Source organism: Hippocampus bargibanti, linkage group LG03 (genome assembly GCF_051943395.1).
Source record: "Hippocampus bargibanti isolate YZ-2025 linkage group LG03, ASM5194339v1, whole genome shotgun sequence".
Classification (NCBI taxonomy): Eukaryota; Metazoa; Chordata; class Actinopteri; order Syngnathiformes; family Syngnathidae; genus Hippocampus; species Hippocampus bargibanti.
This window is the reverse complement of record NC_142736.1, coordinates 7339358-7361796: the sequence shown is the minus strand read 5'-3', so window position 1 is coordinate 7361796 and position 22439 is coordinate 7339358. Positions and strand designations below refer to the sequence as shown.

The following is a 22439-nucleotide window of genomic DNA, read 5'->3' as shown; positions in this document are numbered from 1 at the left end:
CAAAAAAACATTGTTTCATAGTATTAAGGATTTTTTTTTATTAAGGATGTACCTACCACAAATGCTCCTTTGCTTTATTTATCAAAAGAAAAGAAAGGATCACCATTTGATTTTATCACCATTATCCTAAATAGAAATGTATTAAAACTGTCCTGTTTCTGTCCGTCTCACCCTTGAACATTAATTATTCAAAAATACACACTTGTTAAAACAAGTAAATACAATAAGACACATCAGTGCTTTTGCTCAATAACACCAGTATTTGTCTCTTTGCGGGACCACAGGAGGATATTTTGCTGGCCCCTACTTGACTTGAAACAGTGTCTGAAACTCATGACAAAACGTTCCCGGACACTAGGGCAGACAACTCGGCATATAGCTATATTTTACGTTTTAAGATTCGCGTTGAATATTCAGGAAGTCTTGTTTTCGAGTTGATGACGATCCCCACGTGGCGTCACGTTTGGAACGCCCCTGACCGAGAAAGCGACACACAATGCATTTTGCGGTACTTTGTTTGGTCTGAAAACTTTGTGTTGATCCGTGTTGATGGCAAAGTTAGAAGGAAAACATAAATAATGCGATGGTGAATCGTTGTGCGTTGCACCAAGACAACTATTTGATATTCGCTGACACAAATTCCCAGCAGACAAATCAGCCCATTTCCAACGGAGCTTGGGCGCCTTCTTCTGCATTTTCTGGGATGCTTCACATCAGTCCTGACACCTCAAAATGACCCAGAAGAACGTCTTTAATCAATTGCAAACATTTATGCTTTACTCTTCAGAACTATTTGAATCATATTCATAACTGGATGAGTAACAAGAAAGCATCTTCTCCGAATCTGAACTCTGTGAGCACATTGTTTTGATTCTTGAGCAAGGCAAGACGTCCTGGCCTGACGTCACAAACTGGGGGCAGGACTTTCTGAAAATCCCCAGTCATTTTGTGGCAGTTTTTGGACACTAAGTAATTTTTATTGGTGTTTTGCATTTGACTAAAAATATCGGCCTGAGTGTTTTGGGTATTTTAGATGCTATAAAACGTTTTTCTGATGTCAGTTAGGAAACAAAAAAAACAAACAAAAAAATTGTGTCGGTTGTCCTTTAAAAGTTAAATGCTCCACATATTTGTCGGTGCCTTGGATTTTTTTTTCTTTTTTTTTTATTATGTATTGATTACGGCGGCAGCGTGATCGATTGTTTCATGCGTCAACCTTATAGTACAGAGAAGGTTTCTTCAGCCGTCATCTGTACAAAAGATGTACAGATGACGGCTGAAGAAACCTTCTCATCGATGGACCACTCCTGTACGACTGAGAGCTTACACAGACTTATAGTACAGAGGTCATGTGTTCAGTCAATCTCCAGCCTTCTTTACATGTTCTCCCCGTGGTTGCATGTGGTTTCCCCTGGTAGTGCAGTTTCACAGGTTGGATAGGATCAGGATTAAGTACATTATAGTGACAACTCATATTAGAGGCTTTGGAGAGAAAGTCAGAGAGGCCAGAATGAGATTGTTTGGACATGTCCAAAGGAGAGAGAGCGACTATATCGGGAGAAGTATGCTGAATCTTGAACTGCGAGGCAGGAGACCGAGAGGAAGACCGAAGTGGAGGTTTATGGATATTGTCAAAGAGGACATGAAGGTAGCTGGTGTGAGAGAAGAGAATGCACAAAACCGGATTAGATAGAGGACACTGATTCGCTGCGGCGACCCTGAAGGGAAAAGCTGAAAGGAAAAGAAGTTTCCTCCCACATTCCAAAAACATGCAGGGCAGGCTGACACTTACAATTTTCCCGAGGTGTGAGTGTGAGAGAAGATAATTGTTTGTCTGTGTGTGCCCTGCGATTGGCTGGCAACCGGTTCAGGGTGTACCCTGCCGACTGCCCATAGACAGGGAAGAACCTCCAGCATGACCTGTGACCCTTGTGACGATAAAGCAAACCAGAAAATCGATGAATAGATGGATACACATGGTTTTGGTGAAACTGAAACGACACCAAGTGGATGAAATGAACTCTGTCAGCCATCATCAAATTCAAAATCACCTCCGATTAGTTGGAGTGTTGGTCGGTACTGCAAAACCTTTTTTTGCTGCTAGATCTGCTGCTTTGTTTCCAATTGATACAAAATCATTAGTTCAAGAGTGACCTTTGCATTTTATCACTGCCACTGCTGTTGTTGATGTTTCATGGGTGTACCAGTCGCAGTCTGGAAATCGTTCTGTTGCCATTCTTTTAATGCAACATGAATGGACGGTGGGCGTGTTACATGTCACGTGAATACTCCGAATCAGTATGAATATTTGTGGCTTGATTTTCTGCCAACTTGATAGCCGCTATCAATGCCAAGATTTCTGCTCTTTGGGCTGACTGAGTGCCGGAATTTTTTTTTGCCTGAACTTCCTCAGAACAATTCTCTGTGGGTCAATTACCGCAACACCGTTGCCTTTGAAGCAACATCCGTCTGTGAAAAGAACCAAATCTGGATTCTCAAGAGATGTCTCATATAGGTCTGTGCGGAGAGGGTTTTCCACACATTTTTTTTTTGTACACAACAATGCGGTTCACCTTCACGCAGACCTTCAGCCATATTTACTCCTTCATGTGTGAAGTGAATATGCGGTTGAGGCAAAATCGCTTCAATCTTTCTCTGTCTTCCGCCAGCCATTGAAAAGTATGACTTTTGACATACTGGACTGTGCTGTGTGATGTCCGCACAGTCAACGGATGATGAAGAACAATGTGAGATCGATGAGAAGTTTCTTCAGCCGTCATCTGTACAAAAGTGAAGGTTTCGGACGTTTCGCCTCCTATCCAAGAGGCTTCGTCAGCGAACTAAAGTCTGACTGGTCGTATCGGCCCCATTTATATATCCCTAATGTCCAGACATGGTGGCGCCGGACACAGCTATGATAGGTCCCTACTCTCAGGTTGGGGGGGGCAAGGGACCCCTCCCTGTGGCCCCACTGATTGTTCCTACATTCCTGACTAACGACTGGCCTATTACCCCCAGTCCCCCCTGTATCACCTCATCAGCATAACGACCCTCATCAGCATTGCGAAAGTTGCCTAACCTGTTTTGCCTAAGCAGGCTATTGTATGAACGATCCAAAAAAAAATGTGAGATGTTTTCTGAATTACCCTTGCTAAAGCAGATGCGAAAGAAGCACAGATTGAATGTCTTTGTTCATATTCCTCAAGAAGGGTAGACACATATAAACAAACCCGTCCTCTTTCCTTGTCACATTTGTTGAGCGTCCGATGTTCTGTCTGTTGACAAAAACCTCAGTCCGCTATCACAATTTGTTGGAGGAGAGTGGCCTTCTTTCCTCCGTATGTTCGTTAATATTGGATGATGAGGGTTTTGGTCATCCAAATAAAGGCTGAAGTTTATGCACAGTACCTTCAAGGGATTTATTTGCTGAATATTCCGGACACCGATAATGTACAGACAATGGCTGCTGAATCATGAGTGTGTCCACATCAGGGACACACAACATATTTATTTCATCAGAAGGCTGGTATTAAGACTATGGCGCGACACCAAGGCGGCATTCTTCCAAAACAATTCCTAGCTTTTATCAGTCTCTCTCCACAGTCTCCAGTAAGCAGTGTATCAAGGTTAACAGGTGGCTCCAAGAATGAACTTGGTTCACTCTGCATATCGGAAGGTTATAAAAGCTAGAGTAAATATGGCGTAAGACACACATCATGACATCATTTCTGACGCACACCATTACATCATTTATGACACACATCATTACATATCTTGAGAAAAGCAAATTAAGGACACTATGAACACTATTAGCACTCGATGCTAGACTAGCACTAGACTAGTGTGAAACAATTCAATCTCTTCTACTTGACACAGTGGGCTCCAGTTCTCTGTTTTTTTGGTGGGCACTCCGAATAACTGAATGGTACATTTTAATAATGATATGATTTTCCGAAAAGTCTGACAAAGGAGCGTGCTCAAAGTGTAATTTTGAATGTCGCGGCTTTGAATATAAGCGGATTTATGCGGGACAGGAGACGTATTTTCGTCAATGGATGCTACAGCTTCGTGTTTGCTTCAACATTTAGCTTGTAGTAGACGTGCACATTCCACCTTGACGTCCTTTATCCACATCTTTCATTAGGAATTGCTTCATGCAACAAATAGGGTACAGAAAGTGCTTAAGAATTAACGACTCTGTGTCTCGGTATTATTATCATTATTTGTTATTTAGTTTTTTGTTCTTTTGACTTCAAGATGATGCTGCGAGAGTGGCTACCTTTCCAGCAGCTGCTGTATTTTGTTTTTCTACTTCTTTCTTTCCTTTCCTCTTGCTTTCATAACTTTTCTGCTGTGAAATGTAAATTTCTCCACTGCGAGACTGATAAAGGATAATCCAATCCAATATGAAGAACAAAATGACATTTGAGGAGTAATGAGCAGTAATGTTCATTGTCTCTTCATTGTTTTTTTTTCTTGCAAGAAAGAATTTTTTTAATTATTTTCTTGTCTTTGTAGGAAGCTAAAAAAACGAAAGAATAGTGAAGGAGAATTGAAATAGATGAAGTTATGGTCATAAATGAAACCTACGTAATAAAATGAAGCCACATTAATTGAACTGCGAAGTATTGAGGGAACACTGTCTTAAGTCGAATTTGAAACATTTCTACAGTTGTAATGTGCATGATGATAACTCCACTTCTTCTTTTCCTTTCGGCTTTTCCCTTCAGCGGTCGCCACAGCGAATCAGTGTACTCCATCTTCAGAGGTTTGATTTGCATGTTTGTTTTAGCCAAGCTTTTGCGTCGGATGCCCTTCCTGACACAACCCACTGTATTTATCTGGGCTTGGGACCGGCACAAGAAGACACTGTTTACGCCCCCTTGAGGCTACATAACAAGCAACTCTATGAAGTTAATAAAGATAAAAATGCTCAGTACAAGGCTCCCAAACACAAAATGGTCATTGGCACAGCAACAATCAAACAAGCAAAACTATACTCACAATTTAAATCGATCAAGCATATTGATTTGTCAATACGTCCCACATAGAGACGTCACAGAACGAATATGACCCCGTGCCTTGCTTTTGACACCGGCAGTGTGTGTAATTTTATAGATGATGGTAACTCCAACCAGCTCAATTATTCAAGAATAATTGAGCTACAGTGAGACCTCAACTTACGAACTTAATTGGTTCCCAGACAGAGTGTGTAAGGCGAAAAGTGTGTATCTCGAAAAAAATTTCCCATAGGAAACCATTAAAATGGGAATAATGCGTTCCCAGGTTTTCATAAAATATAGTTTTTAACTAAATAAGCCTTAAAAATACACACAACATACCCTTTTCTATGTATAATAAATGTTCTATTGTATTGTAATGAAAGAAATACACTGCATTGTATCATAAAGTCACAAAGAGAGGCACATTACATGAGGACTGTAATTAAAGAAATAAACTGCTGTAAAATGAAGTTTTTTTTCAATTTCTTCGATTGCCCGAGACCGTCGCTTTGAGAGCACGGAAACACCTTTTGCAACAGATGCACCTTTGATGGCTTCTCTGTTCCGGAGAATGGGAGCAATGGTTGACTTAGCATAGCCGTGCTCGGCCACTAAATCACACAAACGCACACCTCGTTCGTGTTTTTCAACTATCTCCTTCTTCTCAGTGACAGTGATTTTATTTTGTGTCTTCTTGGGCTGAACACGAGCCTGTGGTGGGGTTTTTTTTAGTCCCATCATAGTAAAATTATCAGCACAAAGCTCCAAGTAGGCGATCGACGTGTGCATTCAATGAGAGGGTGTTTGCAAAGTAGCGCCGGCTGGAGCGCTGTTCAGTCGTGTGCTTCCGCCGAAGATCACTCTGCCAGCCGTGGTGGGTGTGTATTATGAAAATAGTGCTTATTATAAGGTTTAATTTTCATAAATTAGAGGTTCTTAAGACCAAAGGTTTGTAAGATAAGGTGTTTGTAAGTTGAGGTCTCACTGTATTTTAAATCTCAGAATGTTGAAAAAAAACTTGAAATGATTGGAACAGTGATTGAATCATTTTGTGTACACATAAAATTATCTCTGGTGCGTTAGTTGGGAATCACCACACTTGGGAGAACATTTGTTTGTTTGATGAAATGCGGTTACATATTGACCATGGTGATCTTACAACACTGACCATAAATAAATACAGTAAATACATAAATAAAATAAAGAGAACACAACCATTACAGTTTGACCCCAAATTATGTAAACAGGAATGGAAATAGATGAAAATGACCTCTTAAGGAATGGGTTTTCAACTTTTGGGTTGGCCACAGACCATTGCTGCCCTATTTCGTCCAGCATATGTTAATTTTGTATTTTTGCGGTCTCTTCACCCTTCGCCGCATTGTGGTATATGCATTTTTATTCCCGGAAGTAGCTCAGGTAAATATCAGGAATGTCACACCGACACAAGCTATGACCAACTATCCTATTTATGCAATATTGTGATATACAAGTATTAACTAGTTGTTTTGACTTCATATCTTTCGTATTTTCAAACCTCCAATTTCAGGGATTAGTGCTAAAATGATTTATCCATATTAGTCCATATTAACTTTTCAAGTTAATATGGACTCCATCCATTTCTCAAGCATTAATCATTTTCAGATCACGCAAAAAGGTCAAACCTATCTCAGCCACGTTAGGGACAGACATCATTCCACTGATCTGTTTGATTTTTACATCTGAGTGTTTGGTCAGATCGGACTTCACTGCGGATCACAGGCATGGAGCAGGCACAGTTTGTTTATTTGCGTCTCAATCCTGTCTCGTCATCGTTTATGGAAGCTGGGACTGTGAATGATCCGTGCAAGAACACCAAAGGATTCCACCATGTCAAGTGATTTATCCGTTTGTGATGTGTCCTGGGCTGGGTGGTACAAGGGTGTCAGTGTTGGAGTTGATGCCCGATCCGCAGTACTGATTCGAGGCAGGAACTGAGCCAAAGCTGGGACACCATTATCTCTGCCTTGAAATCGCCGTCGATGTTTTCCCAAGCTAAGAAGTACTCCATGTCTGACAGAGATGTAGATGCTGTATCCATCTGGCATGATTTGCTCCCTGAAAGTGCAGTCATCTCCACTGTAGATGTGCTGGAATGAAAATGGCCACATTTAATATATCTACAACTAATCTCTTAAAAAAATGCATCTCCTACACCAGGGCTCGGGAACCTTTTTGACTTAGAGAGCCATCGATGAGAAGGTTTCTTCAGCCGTCATCTGTACAAAAGTGAAGGTTTCGGACGTTTCGCCTCCTATCCAAGAGGCTTCGTCAGCGAACTAAAGTCTGACTGGTCGTATCGGCCCCATTTATATATCCCTAATGTCCAGACCTGGTGGCGCCGGACACAGCTATGATAGGTCCCTACTCTCAGGTTGGGGGGGGGCGCGGGACACCCCCCTGTGGCCCCACTGATTGTTCCTACATTCCTGACTAACGATTGGCCTATTACACCCACTCCCCCCGGTATCACCTCATCAGCATAACGACCCTCATCAGCATTGCGAAAGTTGCCTAACCTGTTTTGCCTGAGCAGGCTATTGTATGAACGATCCAAATTGAACCTCACACCACCAGACCGGTTTAATGAAGGATTTTGTTGTTTTATAAGAATCGCCTCTTTTACCCCCCTTTCAAACCATCTATGTTCTTTCGCTAAGATTTTAACCTCATTGTCGTCAAATGAGTGGTTGCTAGCTTTTAGGTGCAAATGTACTGCCGATTGAGGCCCACTAGTATTATCCCTGCGATGTTGATAAAGTCTTTTTTTGAGAATTTGTTGAGTCTCCCCAATGTACTGCTCTTTACAATTTTCATTCTTACAATGTATGGAATAAACTACATTACTTTGTTTTTCATTTGGTAGCCTATCTTTTGGATGCACTAATTTTTGCCTTAACGTGTTTATCGGTTTGAAATAAGTAGGAATTTTATGTTGCCAAAGGACTCTTTGTAATTTTTCAGAAACTCCTGCAATGTACGGTACTGCTACTCCTCTCCTTTTAGAATCTTGAGAATTATTGGTTTCGTTCGCTATTCTTTCTTTCTGACATTTGTTGAATGACCACTGAGGGTACCCACAGTTAGTGAGTGCTCTCCTGATATGTTTTGACTCCTTTTCTCTACCTTCAGTGCTAGTTGGTATTAGTTTAGCCCTATGCTGGAGGGTTCTGATAACTCCTAGTTTATGTTGTAAAGGGTGGTTAGAGTCAAAAAGTAAGTATTGGTCAGTGTGCGTAGCCTTCCTAAAGACTTCTGTTTTTAGCGCTCTGTCCTCTTTTATAATTACTTTACAATCCAAGAAGGCTAGTTGGTTCTCTTGAATGTCCTCACGAGTAAATTTAATGTTGAAGTCTACAGAGTTGAGATGATCTGTGAAGGATTGAATTTCTTGTTTCTTAATTATGACAAAAGTATCGTCCACATATCTAAACCAGTGTCTAGGTTTTGTCCCTGGGAAGGATGTGAGGGCCTGTTTCTCCATCTCTTCCATGTAAAGATTAGCCACTATGGGTGAAACTGGTGAGCCCATAGCACAACCATGGATTTGTTTATAAAATTTTTCCCGAAATTGAAAATACGTAGTATTAAGGCAGATTTCTAATAATTGGCAGATGTGATCCGGTTTCAGTTTGGTTCTTTCATGCAGAGAAACATCCGCCAGCAGCCTCGTCCTCACCACTGAGACTGCTGCTGGGGTTGGGACAGATGTAAAGAGTGAAGTCACATCGTATGATGCCAAAGTTTCCTCAGGTTCCAATATGAGGTCTTTGATCCTCTCTACAAACCCTGTGGTGTTCTCTACGTGGTATTCTGTGTTACCAACCAACGGAGCTAAAATAGTTTTTAAATATTTGGCTACATTGTATGTAGAGGAGTCAATGCTACAAACAATGGGTCGGAGGGGGAACCCTTCTTTATGTATTTTTGGCAGGCCATAGATACATGGCGTGGCCTCTCCCGGGTATAATCTCTATAAAATAACCTTATAACCCGGATACTTAGCCGATAAAATGCAACAAAATTATACCAGGAAAATTCTAAATTTGCGAATTAGGAGACTTAACATAGAGATAAAAAACAAACAGTCAGAAATAGAAACTTATTATCAGCGATTACAAACTAATCTTACCCACAAAATCTATCAGGAAGTGTGTGAATTTACTAAATCCGGTTATATGAGGCACCACAGCAAAACCAAAGAGAGACAAAAGGGTAAATTTCAAAAATTACTTTTACTGAAACAATCTCAGCTACTGGTAAACACGCGTAAAATTAGGTATGAACAGTTTGCAAGGGAGAATTGGATCAAAAATTTGTCAGACAGAGATCTCTCAGAGACAGAAAAGGCGGTACTTACCAAAGGTTTAAATTTCTCAGTGACTCCTAAAACTATACCTACAATAGATTATATCACAGCTACTGAATCGGCTATTAAAAATAACAAACTTTCGTATGCAGAGGCAGATGATCTACGCATTAAAATATCAGCTCTTCTCAGTAGTGCCAAACTTCCTCCGTCCAACATAACATTAGAAGAGAGAAAGGCGTTAACTACTCTACAAAAAGACAAAAATATTACTATTTTGCCAGCAGACAAGGGCAGATGCACAGTGCTGCTCAACACATTGGATTATGAAGACAAAATAAATAGGTTAATCAGTGATTCTAACACGTATGAGCAACTAAAAAGGGACCCTTCCAATAGATACAAGAAAGAAATGATTGACTGTCTCCAAAAGCTAGAGAAAGGAAAACATATAGACAAACAGATGTATTTTAGATTATACCCGGGAGAGGCCACGCCATGTATCTATGGCCTGCCAAAAATACATAAAGAAGGGTTCCCCCTCCGACCCATTGTTTGTAGCATTGACTCCTCTACATACAATGTAGCCAAATATTTAAAAACTATTTTAGCTCCGTTGGTTGGTAACACAGAATACCACGTAGAGAACACCACAGGGTTTGTAGAGAGGATCAAAGACCTCATATTGGAACCTGAGGAAACTTTGGCATCATACGATGTGACTTCTCTCTTTACATCTGTCCCAACCCCAGCAGCAGTCTCAGTGGTGAGGACGAGGCTGCTGGCGGATGTTTCTCTGCATGAAAGAACCAAACTGAAACCGGATCACATCTGCCAATTATTAGAAATCTGCCTTAATACTACGTATTTTCAATTTCGGGAAAAATTTTATAAACAAATCCATGGTTGTGCTATGGGCTCACCAGTTTCACCCATAGTGGCTAATCTTTACATGGAAGAGATGGAGAAACAGGCCCTCACATCCTTCCCAGGGACAAAACCTAGACACTGGTTTAGATATGTGGACGATACTTTTGTCATAATTAAGAAACAAGAAATTCAATCCTTCACAGATCATCTCAACTCTGTAGACTTCAACATTAAATTTACTCGTGAGGACATTCAAGAGAACCAACTAGCCTTCTTGGATTGTAAAGTAATTATAAAAGAGGACAGAGCGCTAAAAACAGAAGTCTTTAGGAAGGCTACGCACACTGACCAATACTTACTTTTTGACTCTAACCACCCTTTACAACATAAACTAGGAGTTATCAGAACCCTCCAGCATAGGGCTAAACTAATACCAACTAGCACTGAAGGTAGAGAAAAGGAGTCAAAACATATCAGGAGAGCACTCACTAACTGTGGGTACCCTCAGTGGTCATTCAACAAATGTCAGAAAGAAAGAATAGCGAACGAAACCAATAATTCTCAAGATTCTAAAAGGAGAGGAGTAGCAGTACCGTACATTGCAGGAGTTTCTGAAAAATTACAAAGAGTCCTTTGGCAACATAAAATTCCTACTTATTTCAAACCGATAAACACGTTAAGGCAAAAATTAGTGCATCCAAAAGATAGGCTACCAAATGAAAAACAAAGTAATGTAGTTTATTCCATACATTGTAAGAATGAAAATTGTAAAGAGCAGTACATTGGGGAGACTCAACAAATTCTCAAAAAAAGACTTTATCAACATCGCAGGGATAATACTAGTGGGCCTCAATCGGCAGTACATTTGCACCTAAAAGCTAGCAACCACTCATTTGACGACAATGAGGTTAAAATCTTAGCGAAAGAACATAGATGGTTTGAAAGGGGGGTAAAAGAGGCGATTCTTATAAAACAACAAAATCCTTCATTAAACCGGTCTGGTGGTGTGAGGTTCAATTTGGATCGTTCATACAATAGCCTGCTCAGGCAAAACAGGTTAGGCAACTTTCGCAATGCTGATGAGGGTCGTTATGCTGATGAGGTGATACCGGGGGGAGTGGGTGTAATAGGCCAATCGTTAGTCAGGAATGTAGGAACAATCAGTGGGGCCACAGGGGGGTGTCCCGCGCCCCCCCCAACCTGAGAGTAGGGACCTATCATAGCTGTGTCCGGCGCCACCAGGTCTGGACATTAGGGATATATAAATGGGGCCGATACGACCAGTCAGACTTTAGTTCGCTGACGAAGCCTCTTGGATAGGAGGCGAAACGTCCGAAACCTTCACTTTTGTACAGATGACGGCTGAAGAAACCTTCTCATCGATGGACCACTCCTGTACGACTGAGAGCTTACACAGACGTATGGCTTAGAGAGCCATGAAAGTAAAATATTTAGAAATATTTTTTCAGTGAGAGCTACACCCACACACGCACGCACACACACAGACATGCACACGCATGCACACGCATGCACGAACGCAAACACGCACGATTTCAACAAAATGTCAATGTATTATTTAAAATAACTTCGTGATAGTACTCACCATTAACATAAATAATTTTCTGTTCCTCATGATTGTTAAAAAAAAAATCCAGCCAAACGACTGGAATGAAAGTCAACTTGCCGAGTCCTTTGCCGGGGCCTGCACACTGCTCATTAGCTAGCACGCTTGCTTTCTGATGTCTCTCTCAGAAGTGTCTTGATGCTAATGTTTGCATGGGGCTTGTCAAAGTGCCACTGATATTCAACTGTTTCATTCATGGTATTGTTTCATTGCAAATTAGAATCACGGCACAAATTTTTCTCTCCACAAAGGCAAATCCTCCATTTTTTTACTCGTCAGGCTTATTTAAAAGGGAGGGGGCATTTACCTGTTTCGACATCAACAGCCATAGGTCAGTATCATCCAATCAAAGTTGCACTTTCCGCCAACGGCCACCCAAACAGGAAATGGACAGCAAAAAAGCGAGACTATTACTGTATTTAGTTTTATCGGCAAGCCAGATGTAATCATTAAAAGAGCCATATATAGCACATATGTAGCGATCCATAGGTTCCCGACACCTGCCCCATCCCCTTCTAGACCACAACAATGTCAAAACTAGAAGTGACAGGCACAGAAACATACAATTTGCATTATATTGAAATTTTGTACTTCAAATAATGAGCGCTCACTCAACACCTGTTACCACCTTCACACGTTTAATGTGTTTTGTTTATTTTAAAGTTAAAGTTAGTTTATTGACTGCACCTGGTCAGTGAATTGCTTTTTCTCAATTGTCAAAATGTGCTAGAGGCCGTGCAAACGATGGTACTTACAAGGTACAGGTATTTAAATGGGTTGCAATTAATCAAAAGTAAGTGCCATATGTTAGCACCGCTCAAAGTCAGAAGTCAACCCATCGTATCAAAGAATCACATTTTTGTTGTTTAATTGATATTTATTGTGGTGGAGTGCTGCATTAAAATAATGAAAACAAATCAATCTTTTTTGTTAAATGAAATACTTCAATGAATATGAACAATGTGTCAGAATAAAATACAACACAAACCGCTGTAGCCAACTTACGACTGGCATGTTCTAAAGTGGCGATGGTTGTTGAAGAGCTTCTATGATGTAATTACTAGAGAATTCCCAACTATTGCCGAAATCAATTCCTCAAGACTTGCAAAGGTCTCAGTCTCAGTCAAAATACTATGAGGATCCAGGGGACTTTTAGCACCCCTAGAAATAGCACAATACCAATTCCCAATGCATTATCACACAACAAATCCATCGGCACAAAATAAATAAAAGAACAAAACTTGTTTGAACTGCAAAACGACTGAGTAGGGAAAAAACAGACACATGAGGCAAAAGAATCACATGACCCACGGTTATTTAAAGGACAACCAACACAATTTTTTTGTTTCCTCACTTACATCAGAAAAACGTTTTATAGCATATAAAACACCCAAAACACACAGGCTGATATTTTTAGTCAAATGAAAAACACCAATAAAAATGACTTAAAGTGTCCAAAAACTACTTCAAATTGAACCCAGAAGTGGCCAGTGTCAGAAGCCCCCGCCCCCTTGTTGGTGACGTCACGCCAAGACGTTTTGCCCTGCTCGAGAATCAAAACAATGGCTTCAGATTCGGGGAAGATGCTTTCTTGATACTCATCCAGTTCTGAATATGTTTCAAATAGTTCTGAAGAGGAAAGCATAAATGTTTGCAATCGATTAAAGAAGTCCTCCTGAGCTGTCAATGACAGCAATGTAGCAGCCATAAAATGCAGAAGATGGCGCCCGAGACCCGTTGCAAATGGGCTGATTTGTTTGCTGGGAATTTGAGTCAGCGAATATCAAATAGTTGTCTTGGTGCAACACACAACGATTCACCATCGCGTTATTTATGTGTTTTCCTTTTAATTTTGCCTTCAACACGGATCAACACAAAGTTGTCAGACCAAACAAAGTACCGCAAAATGCATTGTGTGTCGCTTTCTCGGTCAGGGGTGTTCCAAACCTTGAATATTCAACGTGAGTCTTAAAACGTAAAATATAGCTATATGCAGTGGAGTTTTTGTAAAATATGCCCAGTAGAAGTAATGTAAAGTGATTTTACAAATTATGGCGTCGGTTGTCCTTTAAGTGGGACAATATTTTTATCAATTAAAATGATTTTTCATAGAGATGGGTGAGGGGCCAGAAAGTTGATTTTCAAGTCCAAGTCAAAGTCAGCTTTATTGTCAAATACGCTAATATGCACAACATTCAGCACAGATGAAATTAACGTCCTCTGACCCAGCGTGCAAGGCACTAATAACGTGGCTAAAAAAGACATACAATTGACAACAGACAATACATGTAATTTCTGAATGTAAAGTGAGGTAGTGTCGTATGTAAAGTGAGGTAGTGACGTATGTAAAGTGAGACAGTGATGTATGTAAAGTGAGGTACTGACGTATATAAAGTGACATAATGTAGTAATGCAAAAACAAACAAGAAGAAAGGGTTGAGAAGGACAAAGAATAGTGTTCAGGATGATAGTACAGCGTGTCCTCAGAGTTCGGTGAGTGTGGCAGTGGGAAGGGGCAGGGTGGGCAGGCCTGGGAGGAGTTGAGTCTCTGGACTGCCTGATGGCAGAAACTGTCCTTTAGCCTGCTGGTCTTGGCTCGGAGACTCCGCAGTCTCCTACCCGATGGCAGCAGGCTGAAGAGGCTGTGGGAGGGGTGAGTGGGATCTCCAGCGATCCTGATGGCTCTGCGGGTGAGGCAGGTGTTGTAAATGTCCTGAAGGGGGGGAGAGAGAGACAACGATGATCTTCTTAGCTGTCCTCACGATGCGCTGCAGAGTCTTACGCCAGGACACATTGCAGGCGCCGTACCATGCAGTGATACAGCTGGTCAGGATGCTCTCGATGGTACCGCGGTAGAAGGAGGTCGTGATGGGGGTCGGGGCTTCAACTCTTTTGAGCTTGCGGAGGAAGTACAGGCGCTGGTGGGATTTCTTGGCCAGTGATGACGTGTTGTAGCTCCAGGACAGGTCTTCAGATATGTGCACTCCCAGGAACTTGGTGCTGCTCACTCTCTCCACTGCAGCACCGTCAATGGTTAGTGGAGCATGCTGGGGGCGCACTCTCCTGAAGTCCCCAACAATCCTTCGTCTTGTCGTCAAGTCCTTCTTTTCCACATTCAGACAGAGATTGTTGTCCTTGCACCACGTGGCAAGGCGGCTGACCTCGTCCCTGTATGCTGTCTCCTCATCGTTTGATGAGGCACAGTTGTGTCATCCGCAAACTTTATGAAGAGGGTGGAGCTGGGTGATGATGGTGGGCAGTCATGTGTGAGCAGAGTGAAGAGGAGGGGGCTCACCACACACCCCTGGGGGGCCCCTGTGTTCAGCATGATGGTGCTGGAGGTGTTGTTTCCAACTCTGACTGCCTGTGGTCTCCCCGTCAGGAGGTCCAGCAGCCAGTAGCACAGGGAGGTGCTGATCCCCAGTTTGCTCAGTTTGTCAGTGAGCTGTTGGGGGATGATGGTGTTGAATGCTGTGCTGAAGTCGATGAACAGCATTCTGACGTAAGAGTCTCTGGTCTCCAGGTGGGTGATCGCTGTGTGGAGAGCTGTGGAGATGGCATCATCGGTCGAGCGGTTGGGCTGATATGCAAACTGGAAAGGGTCATGATTGGGGGGGAGGGCAGCCTTGACGTGGTTCATAACTAGGCGCTCGAAGCACTTCATGAGGATGGGGGTGAGTGCGACTGGACGGCAGTCGTTGTGGCAGGTGGGGGACGACTTCTTTGGGACCGGGATGATGGTGGTGGCTTTGAGGCACGTGGGCACAACAGCCTGGCTCAGAGAGGTGTTGAAGATGTCTGTGAAGACATCTATGAGCTCATCCGCGCAGTCTCTCAAGACTTTGCGTGTGTTGGTCCCTCTGAGGGATCGCCTCACGCTGTCCTGGGACAGTGTCAGCACCGGGTCGCCGGGAGGTGGTGGGGTTTTCTCTGCTGGAGTGCTGTTGTCTGCCTCGAAGCGGGCGAAGAAGTGATACAGCTGGTTCAGCAGAGCGGTCGCGTTCTCGCAGATCTGTGGAGAGGGCTTGAAGTCTGTGATGGTCTGTATCCCACGCCACAGGTTCCTGGTGTCTCTGGAGTGGTTGGTGATCCTCCTGGAGTGGTGTCTCTTGGCCATCCTGATGCCACGTGACAGGTTGGCCCTGGCTGTCCTCAGGCCCAGCTCATCGCCAGCTTTGTAGGCAGCGTTCCTAGCCCTAAGGAGCCTGTGGACTTCACCCGTCAGCCATGGCTTCTGGTTGGCCCAGATGGTGACAGATCTGGTGACAGTCACGTCATCCATGCACTTCCTCATGTAGGAGGTGACAGAGTCGGTGTACTCCTGGAGGCCTGTGGTGTTGTCATAGGTGGCCGCTTGTCTGAACATGTTCCAGTCAGTGTTGGAGAAGCAGTCTTCGAGTGCATCTGACGACCCATCAGGCCACACCCTTACCTGCTTCTTGACTGGTTTGACGACTTTGACAAGTGGCCTGTATGCGGCATTAACATGATAGTGGAGCGGTCCGAAGCTCCTAGGTGGGGAGGGGGTAGGCTTTGTAGGCTCCTTTGTGTGTGGTGAAGACATTGTCCAGAATGTTGTTACCTCTAGTCGGAAAGTTAATGTGTCCATGGAGTTGTGGAAACACGCTTTTCGGGTTGGCATGGTTGAAATCGCCAGCCAGGATAATGAAAGCATCTGGGTGGGATGTCTGTTGCTCGCTGATGTGCTGGTAGAGTTCATTTAATCCCACACTCCTGTTGTTAATTGAGCTCAGGGGGATGTAAACTGCTACCATCAGTATGGCACTAAATTCCCTCGGCAGGTAGAATGGCCGACATTTTATGACCATAAGCTCCATCAGTGGTGAGCAATGTTTGCATACCACCACAGTGTTGGGGCACCAGGCATATCACTGATGTAAACACAGAGTCACCCCCCCCCCCCCGGGAGCCCCCCCCCCCCTCGACGAGCACTCTGTCTGCCCGGAAGCTAGTTAGCTGGGCTAGCTGGATGGCACTGTCCGGTATGCTGTCGTTCATCCATGTTTCCACAAACACAAGGGCACAACACTCGCCCACGGTCTTGGAAGTTAAGCGGAGAAATCAGATGTAGTCCATTTTCTTGTCCAGCGAGCGTATGTTATCCAGCGTGATGGTAGGAATGGTCGGCCGGTGGGGGCTAGCCGCGATCCTAGTGCGGATACCTCCACGCTTCCCCCTCTTCTGTTTCCTCATACAGCGCTTGTAGCGGCTCCACTCTGGGTTGGGTGCAGGAGTGGGGGTCGGTGGAGGTGTGGGGGTCAATGGAAGAGCCGACTCCCTGAGCAATCCATACTTGCGTAGCACTTCTGCTTCAGCTGGTTTTGGTTTTAAAAATGAACTGCCGATGTCGAGCAGAAACTCACGGGAGTACGTACGCCTCGGTTGTAGCGAGGCAGACGGAGACTAACATTTACACGAGTGAGACAAACATAATAAACACGAAAACACCAATTAGCCGGGAGAGAGAGGAGCTGCTGCATGTGCACGCGCCGCCATCGTGTTTCGATGTGACCTAATTTTGTTTCATTACGGTGATTTATTAAATGTATTCATTTTTGTCATCAATGGTAATTTATCGGTTTCTGAGAGACTAGAAAGTGTTAAGGTGTGAAGTGAAAAAACACAAGTATACATGACTGGATGTCTGGTGGTATCTGAAGACAGACATTTACGGTTTTGTGAAATGTATAGAAAGGAAAATGGTAGCCAAAAATCACCCACGGCAGATTTGTAATCCTAATTTTGAAATCATACGATTTGGACAAACAAACATTCAATATTTGCTTCTGAAAATGTTGCCATAACAAAGATGCAGCTTTCTGCACCTCCTGAGCAATGTAGAAGCAGGTGCACATGAACCAGACACAAAAATCCCCACTGTTTTACAAACAAAATACATAAATAATCCGGACTGAAAACCCAACCTAGGTATTCGGCATGCTGACAGCAGAAGCTATATAATGATGATGAGTTTGTGCCACAATTACAAGCACGAGAAAGTGTGTTTTCAGTGCATAAAAACCATAACAGTGAAAAATGTCAGCTAAATAAGCAAAGACAAACATACAGAGCCACCAAAGATATTCATCCTTGTACCATACATGTAAATAAATCTGTGTGCCGTATGCATGCTGAGGCCCAAGATGGCACCCATGTAGGAAGCTGTTGGCAAGTGCTCTCTTGTTTGTTTTTAATGATATGGTGTTTGTTGTTAGGTCGTGTGGACCTGGTGTGGTTTGTTTTCAGCATTTTCTGTCAATGGCATTCATCAAGGAGAAGATTCCATGCTTGGTGGTTGCGCCTTCTCGGCTTCTTCTTCTTTTTTTTGATTGGGAGGAATCTTGGTGCCATTTGATTGTCATTTCTGGAAAGCTCTGGGCGACTTATGTTTTTTTACACCTGAAATAGGCAGCATTTTTCATCTGCCTGATTTATACAGCGGAAAATCCGTGCTGTTGGACAGTGTGGCTGGATGGTTCTTATAGCCGATGATGAGAAGGAGCGTCACAGATGCGTATGTGGAACCGGGAGTCGTGACTTTGAATTGAAAGGGATTTACATGTGACGGGAGATGTAAGCAAATCTCTTTTTTCATCAATGGATGCAACAGCTTCTTGTTTGATTTCACAATTTAGCTTGGAGCAGGGGTGTTATGATATATATATATATATATATATATATATATATATATATATATATATATATATATATATATATATATATATATATATATATATATATATATATATATATATATATATATATATATATATGTATACTGTATAGTGCCACTTAGCAGTTTTTTTGACAACGATACTAGTGCAGCGTGTTCTACCGGAAACAAATTCCTTGTGTGTCCTACATACTTGGCAATAAAGATGATTCTGATTCTGATATATATATATATATATATATATATATATATATATATATATATATATATATATATATATATATATATAGGCGGCTGGATAGCTCACCTGACAAGGCAGCAGTTTGGCATACGGGAGACGAGGGTTCGAATCCCGCTTGGGGCAGAGATAAAAATATGAGTACAAAACCTCATCCAGTGTCAGTCTGTTGGAATGCTACTACTCAAGCGACCCTAGTCAGAGGGGTTACATGCGGAGAATGGGGGCTGAATGGTTATTTCGAAACCCACAGTCGCGGTTGACCACGAAACAACTAGTAGCTCCAGTGTTCCAATATCCACAAACGGCAATTGCTATCACAACTTGAGATTGATGAGTTACAACACAAATTCCCCAATGAATGAGGAGATTGGGAAGCCAGCCCCAATGAATTAAATGCTGAGCGAAGCAGCAACTGACCTGAGAAATAAGATCATGGCAAGAATGAAAACTGGGCAGGAGTCCAAGATGGCGGCCGAGTAGGCAGCCTCAGCAAGTGCTCTCTTGAGCCTTGCTTTTTTTTGGTTTGGTTGTTTTTGTCTTGTTTTGTGTTTTCTTTTGTCACTTTGTGTTGTTGTGCATCGTGTGGAACGGATACAGATTATTTTTCAGCATTTTTGACCACGACATTCATCAAGGAGGAGACTGTGCTGAGCGGTTGCGCCTTTTTGGCAGCATGAATATGCCAGTACTGTTTTTGAATGGGAGGAATGTCGGAGCCATTCGACTGCCATCGCTGGACACCAAAGGGGCCATTGTGCTTTTTTGCGCCTGTAATGGGCAGCATCTTCACAGCCCCGCTTTGTTTAGCGGAAAGGTCAGTGCTGTTGGACAGTCTGCGGCTGGATGGATGCATGGCTTGAGGAACCCGCGATAAGAAGAAAGGAGAGTCAGCGCTGATGCGTATGTGGAACTGTTGCGGCTTGGAATTGAAGCAGATTTATGTGGAACAGGAGATGTGAGACAATCTCTTCGTCAATGGATGCTACAGCTGCGTGTTTGCTTTCAACATTTAGCTTGTAGTCGACGTGGACATTCCACCATGATGTCCCTGATCCACTGGTGGAAAGACGCTTTGATCCTCTCCTCTTTCATCTAGAACTGCTTCATGTCATCACAAAGAGGGTACAGCAAGTCCTGAAGAATGAATGTCTCTGTGTTTTTGTTTTGTCATATTGTCTCTATGTCATATTATTTGTTATTTAGTTTTTTTTGTTCTTTTGACTTCAAGACGGCGCCGCGAGAGTGGCTGCCTTTCCAGCAGCTCATGTATTTTGTTTTTCTACTTTCATTCCTTTCATCACTTTGCTGCTGTGAAATGTAAATTTCTCCACTGTGAGACTAATAAAGGCATATCCTATCCAATCCAATCCAAGAAACCGATTACAACGGATATGTGAAGTACCACCTGAAAGTCTCATGGAAACTGTGAATGCTGACAGCAATCCCGACCGAAACTGATATACGCTTCAGCATCAGTGATCAGAATCAGAATCATCTTTATTGCCAAGTACGTAAAACACACAAGGAATTTGTTTCCGGTCGAACACGCTGCACTAGTATCAAAGAGACACTATGCAGTTCAATTTGGGCTACTGTTCAAAGAGTTAATGGCTTGGGGAAAGAAGCTGTTTAAATGTCTGCTGGATTTGGTGCGCATGGATCGGTAGTGCCTGCCTGAGGGGAGTAGCTGGAAAAGGTGGTGGGCAGGGTGCGGAGGGTCCAGTATGATTTTCCGCACCCTAGTTTGGATTCTTGCAGTGTGCAAGTCCTCGAGAGTGGGTAGGGCGGTACCAATGATTTTTTTCCACCATCCGAACTGTCCGTTGAAGTCGGATTTTGTCCATTTTTGCGGTGGCCCCGAACCAAACGGTGATGGAAGAACACAGGATGGATTCGATGACAGCAGTGTAGAAATGTTGCAGCACCTCCTGTGGCAGGACATGCTTCTTTATCAGCCTCAGGAAGTACATCCTCTGTTGGGCCTTTCTCAGGATGGAGTTGGTGTTGACCTCTTACTTCATGTCCTGAGCGACTGTGATTCCCAGGAACTTGAAGGTCTCAACGGTTGACACGAGGCAGTTGGATAGTGTGAGGGGCAGCTGTGGTGATGGATATTTCCTGAAGTCCACGATCATCTCTAGCATCTCTAGAGATGCTTGGCTACAAGAGCAACTGTGAGAGGCACGAGATTCGTTACCCACCATGGAAAAGACGGTTGGAGGCTAAGATCAAGGCAGCTCGGAAAGATGTGAGTCAGTTGACGGATACCCAGAGAGGTGTGAATAAAAGGCCAATACCCAAGAGGTACATGCAGATAACCATACCTGAAACACTCGAAACTGCCAAACAAAGGCTCCAGGCCTTATCCAGTCGCCTAAAGAGGTACACTAAAGAGAATGAGGCCAGAAGAATAAACAGGCTGTTCACATCACAACCTGCGAAAGTGTACGCTCAGTGGCAGGGTTCTAACAGCAGAGCAGACCCTCCAAGGCTGGAAACTGAAAGATACTGGAAAGGCATATAGGAGAAGGAGGTCGCACATAACAGAAGTGCACAATGGCTGGTGACTCTGAAAGAGGAGCACAGAAACCTCCCTGAACAGAACCCAGTTCCCATCACAGCGGCAGACATACAACAACGAATTGGAACGACACCAAGCCCGGATTTGGTCCACACCTACTGGCTAAAGAAGCTCACAGCACTCCACGATCGCCAAGCAGCACAAATGAACCAGTTGCTGATAGATGGTACTCACCCAGGATGGCTAACCAAAGGGCGAACAATCCTGATCATATACCAGAGGTGTCAAACATCAGCTGCTGGTTGACAGAACAGACGCACAAGACTGGAGGTCCCAACATACCAACCTGTGCACAGCCTGGATTGATGGAGTGCCACCCATTGGTCGCCAACAGGAACGTGACAGTATTCCTCCATCAAGGGACTGATTCCAGAAGTGCTAACAGTCTCCCAAACGGCCCGCCTCGCCAGGGAACGAGAAGGAAACAGCAACCCTTGCCTCGCCAGGCAACAGGAAATAAAAGGTGACGGCAACCCTTGCCCCTCCAGGGAACAGGAAGGCGACAGCCTGATGGGAACAGGTCTGACATGGCACGGCATGGACATGAATGTGACTCGATTCCAACAAACACGAGACAAAGCATGGCTCATTGTGGATGTGCACCGCCAGGCACAGCGCGGAACTTTGGACCGCCACATGGGAACAGGTCTCAGCCTGACGAGGATGTGGCATAGCTCGTCGTGGACGTGAACGTCATTCAATTAAAAAAAAACACAACGAAGCATGGCTCAACATGGATGTGAACACAGGCATAGGGTGGAAATGAGAGCAGTCCGTTGCACCTGCGGGATCTTGTGGTAGGTAGGGTCATTCTGTCATAATTTGCGAGGTGGTCATGGTGGTGTCCCCCCAAAAAAAAGCAGGCAAGAGGGCGGAGCAGGTTGTATTTGAGAAATTGTATTTAAATAATCCATTTTCAATAACACTTGTCCTCATTCGGCTCGTGGGTAAGCTGGAGCCTATCATAGTTGACTTTCAACAAGAGGTGGGGTACACACCGTACTCCACACCAGTCAATTGCTGGGTAAATATACATTTGACAGCCGACCATTCAGGTTCAAGCGCATATACACAACAA

At 43.4% G+C, this 22439-nt stretch overlaps 2 protein-coding genes across 3 annotated transcripts in view; one reads left to right on the top strand and one right to left on the bottom strand.

Annotated features, from left to right (window-relative positions):
* Positions 1–22439, top strand: part of LOC148900200 (apoptosis regulator BAX) — a 73810-nt gene that overhangs the window by 31958 nt on the left and 19413 nt on the right. The window lies entirely within an intron of this gene.
* LOC148900201 (fibroblast growth factor 19-like) overlaps positions 5268–22439 on the bottom strand; it is a 34063-nt gene continuing 16891 nt past the window's right edge. The window contains exons 5-6 of one of the 2 annotated variants that reach the window (XM_088991775.1): positions 21648–21868; positions 20977–21565 (exon numbers count right to left, since the gene is read on the bottom strand). Coding sequence is in view for 1 of the 2 variants with exons in the window: in XM_088991776.1 (XP_088847902.1) it covers positions 6812–7132 (321 nt within the window). In the remaining variant the exon portion in view is untranslated. Of the gene's footprint in view, positions 7133–20976; positions 21566–21647; positions 21869–22439 lie in introns of those variants that run through there. The other variant, XM_088991776.1, reaches the window with a different exon arrangement.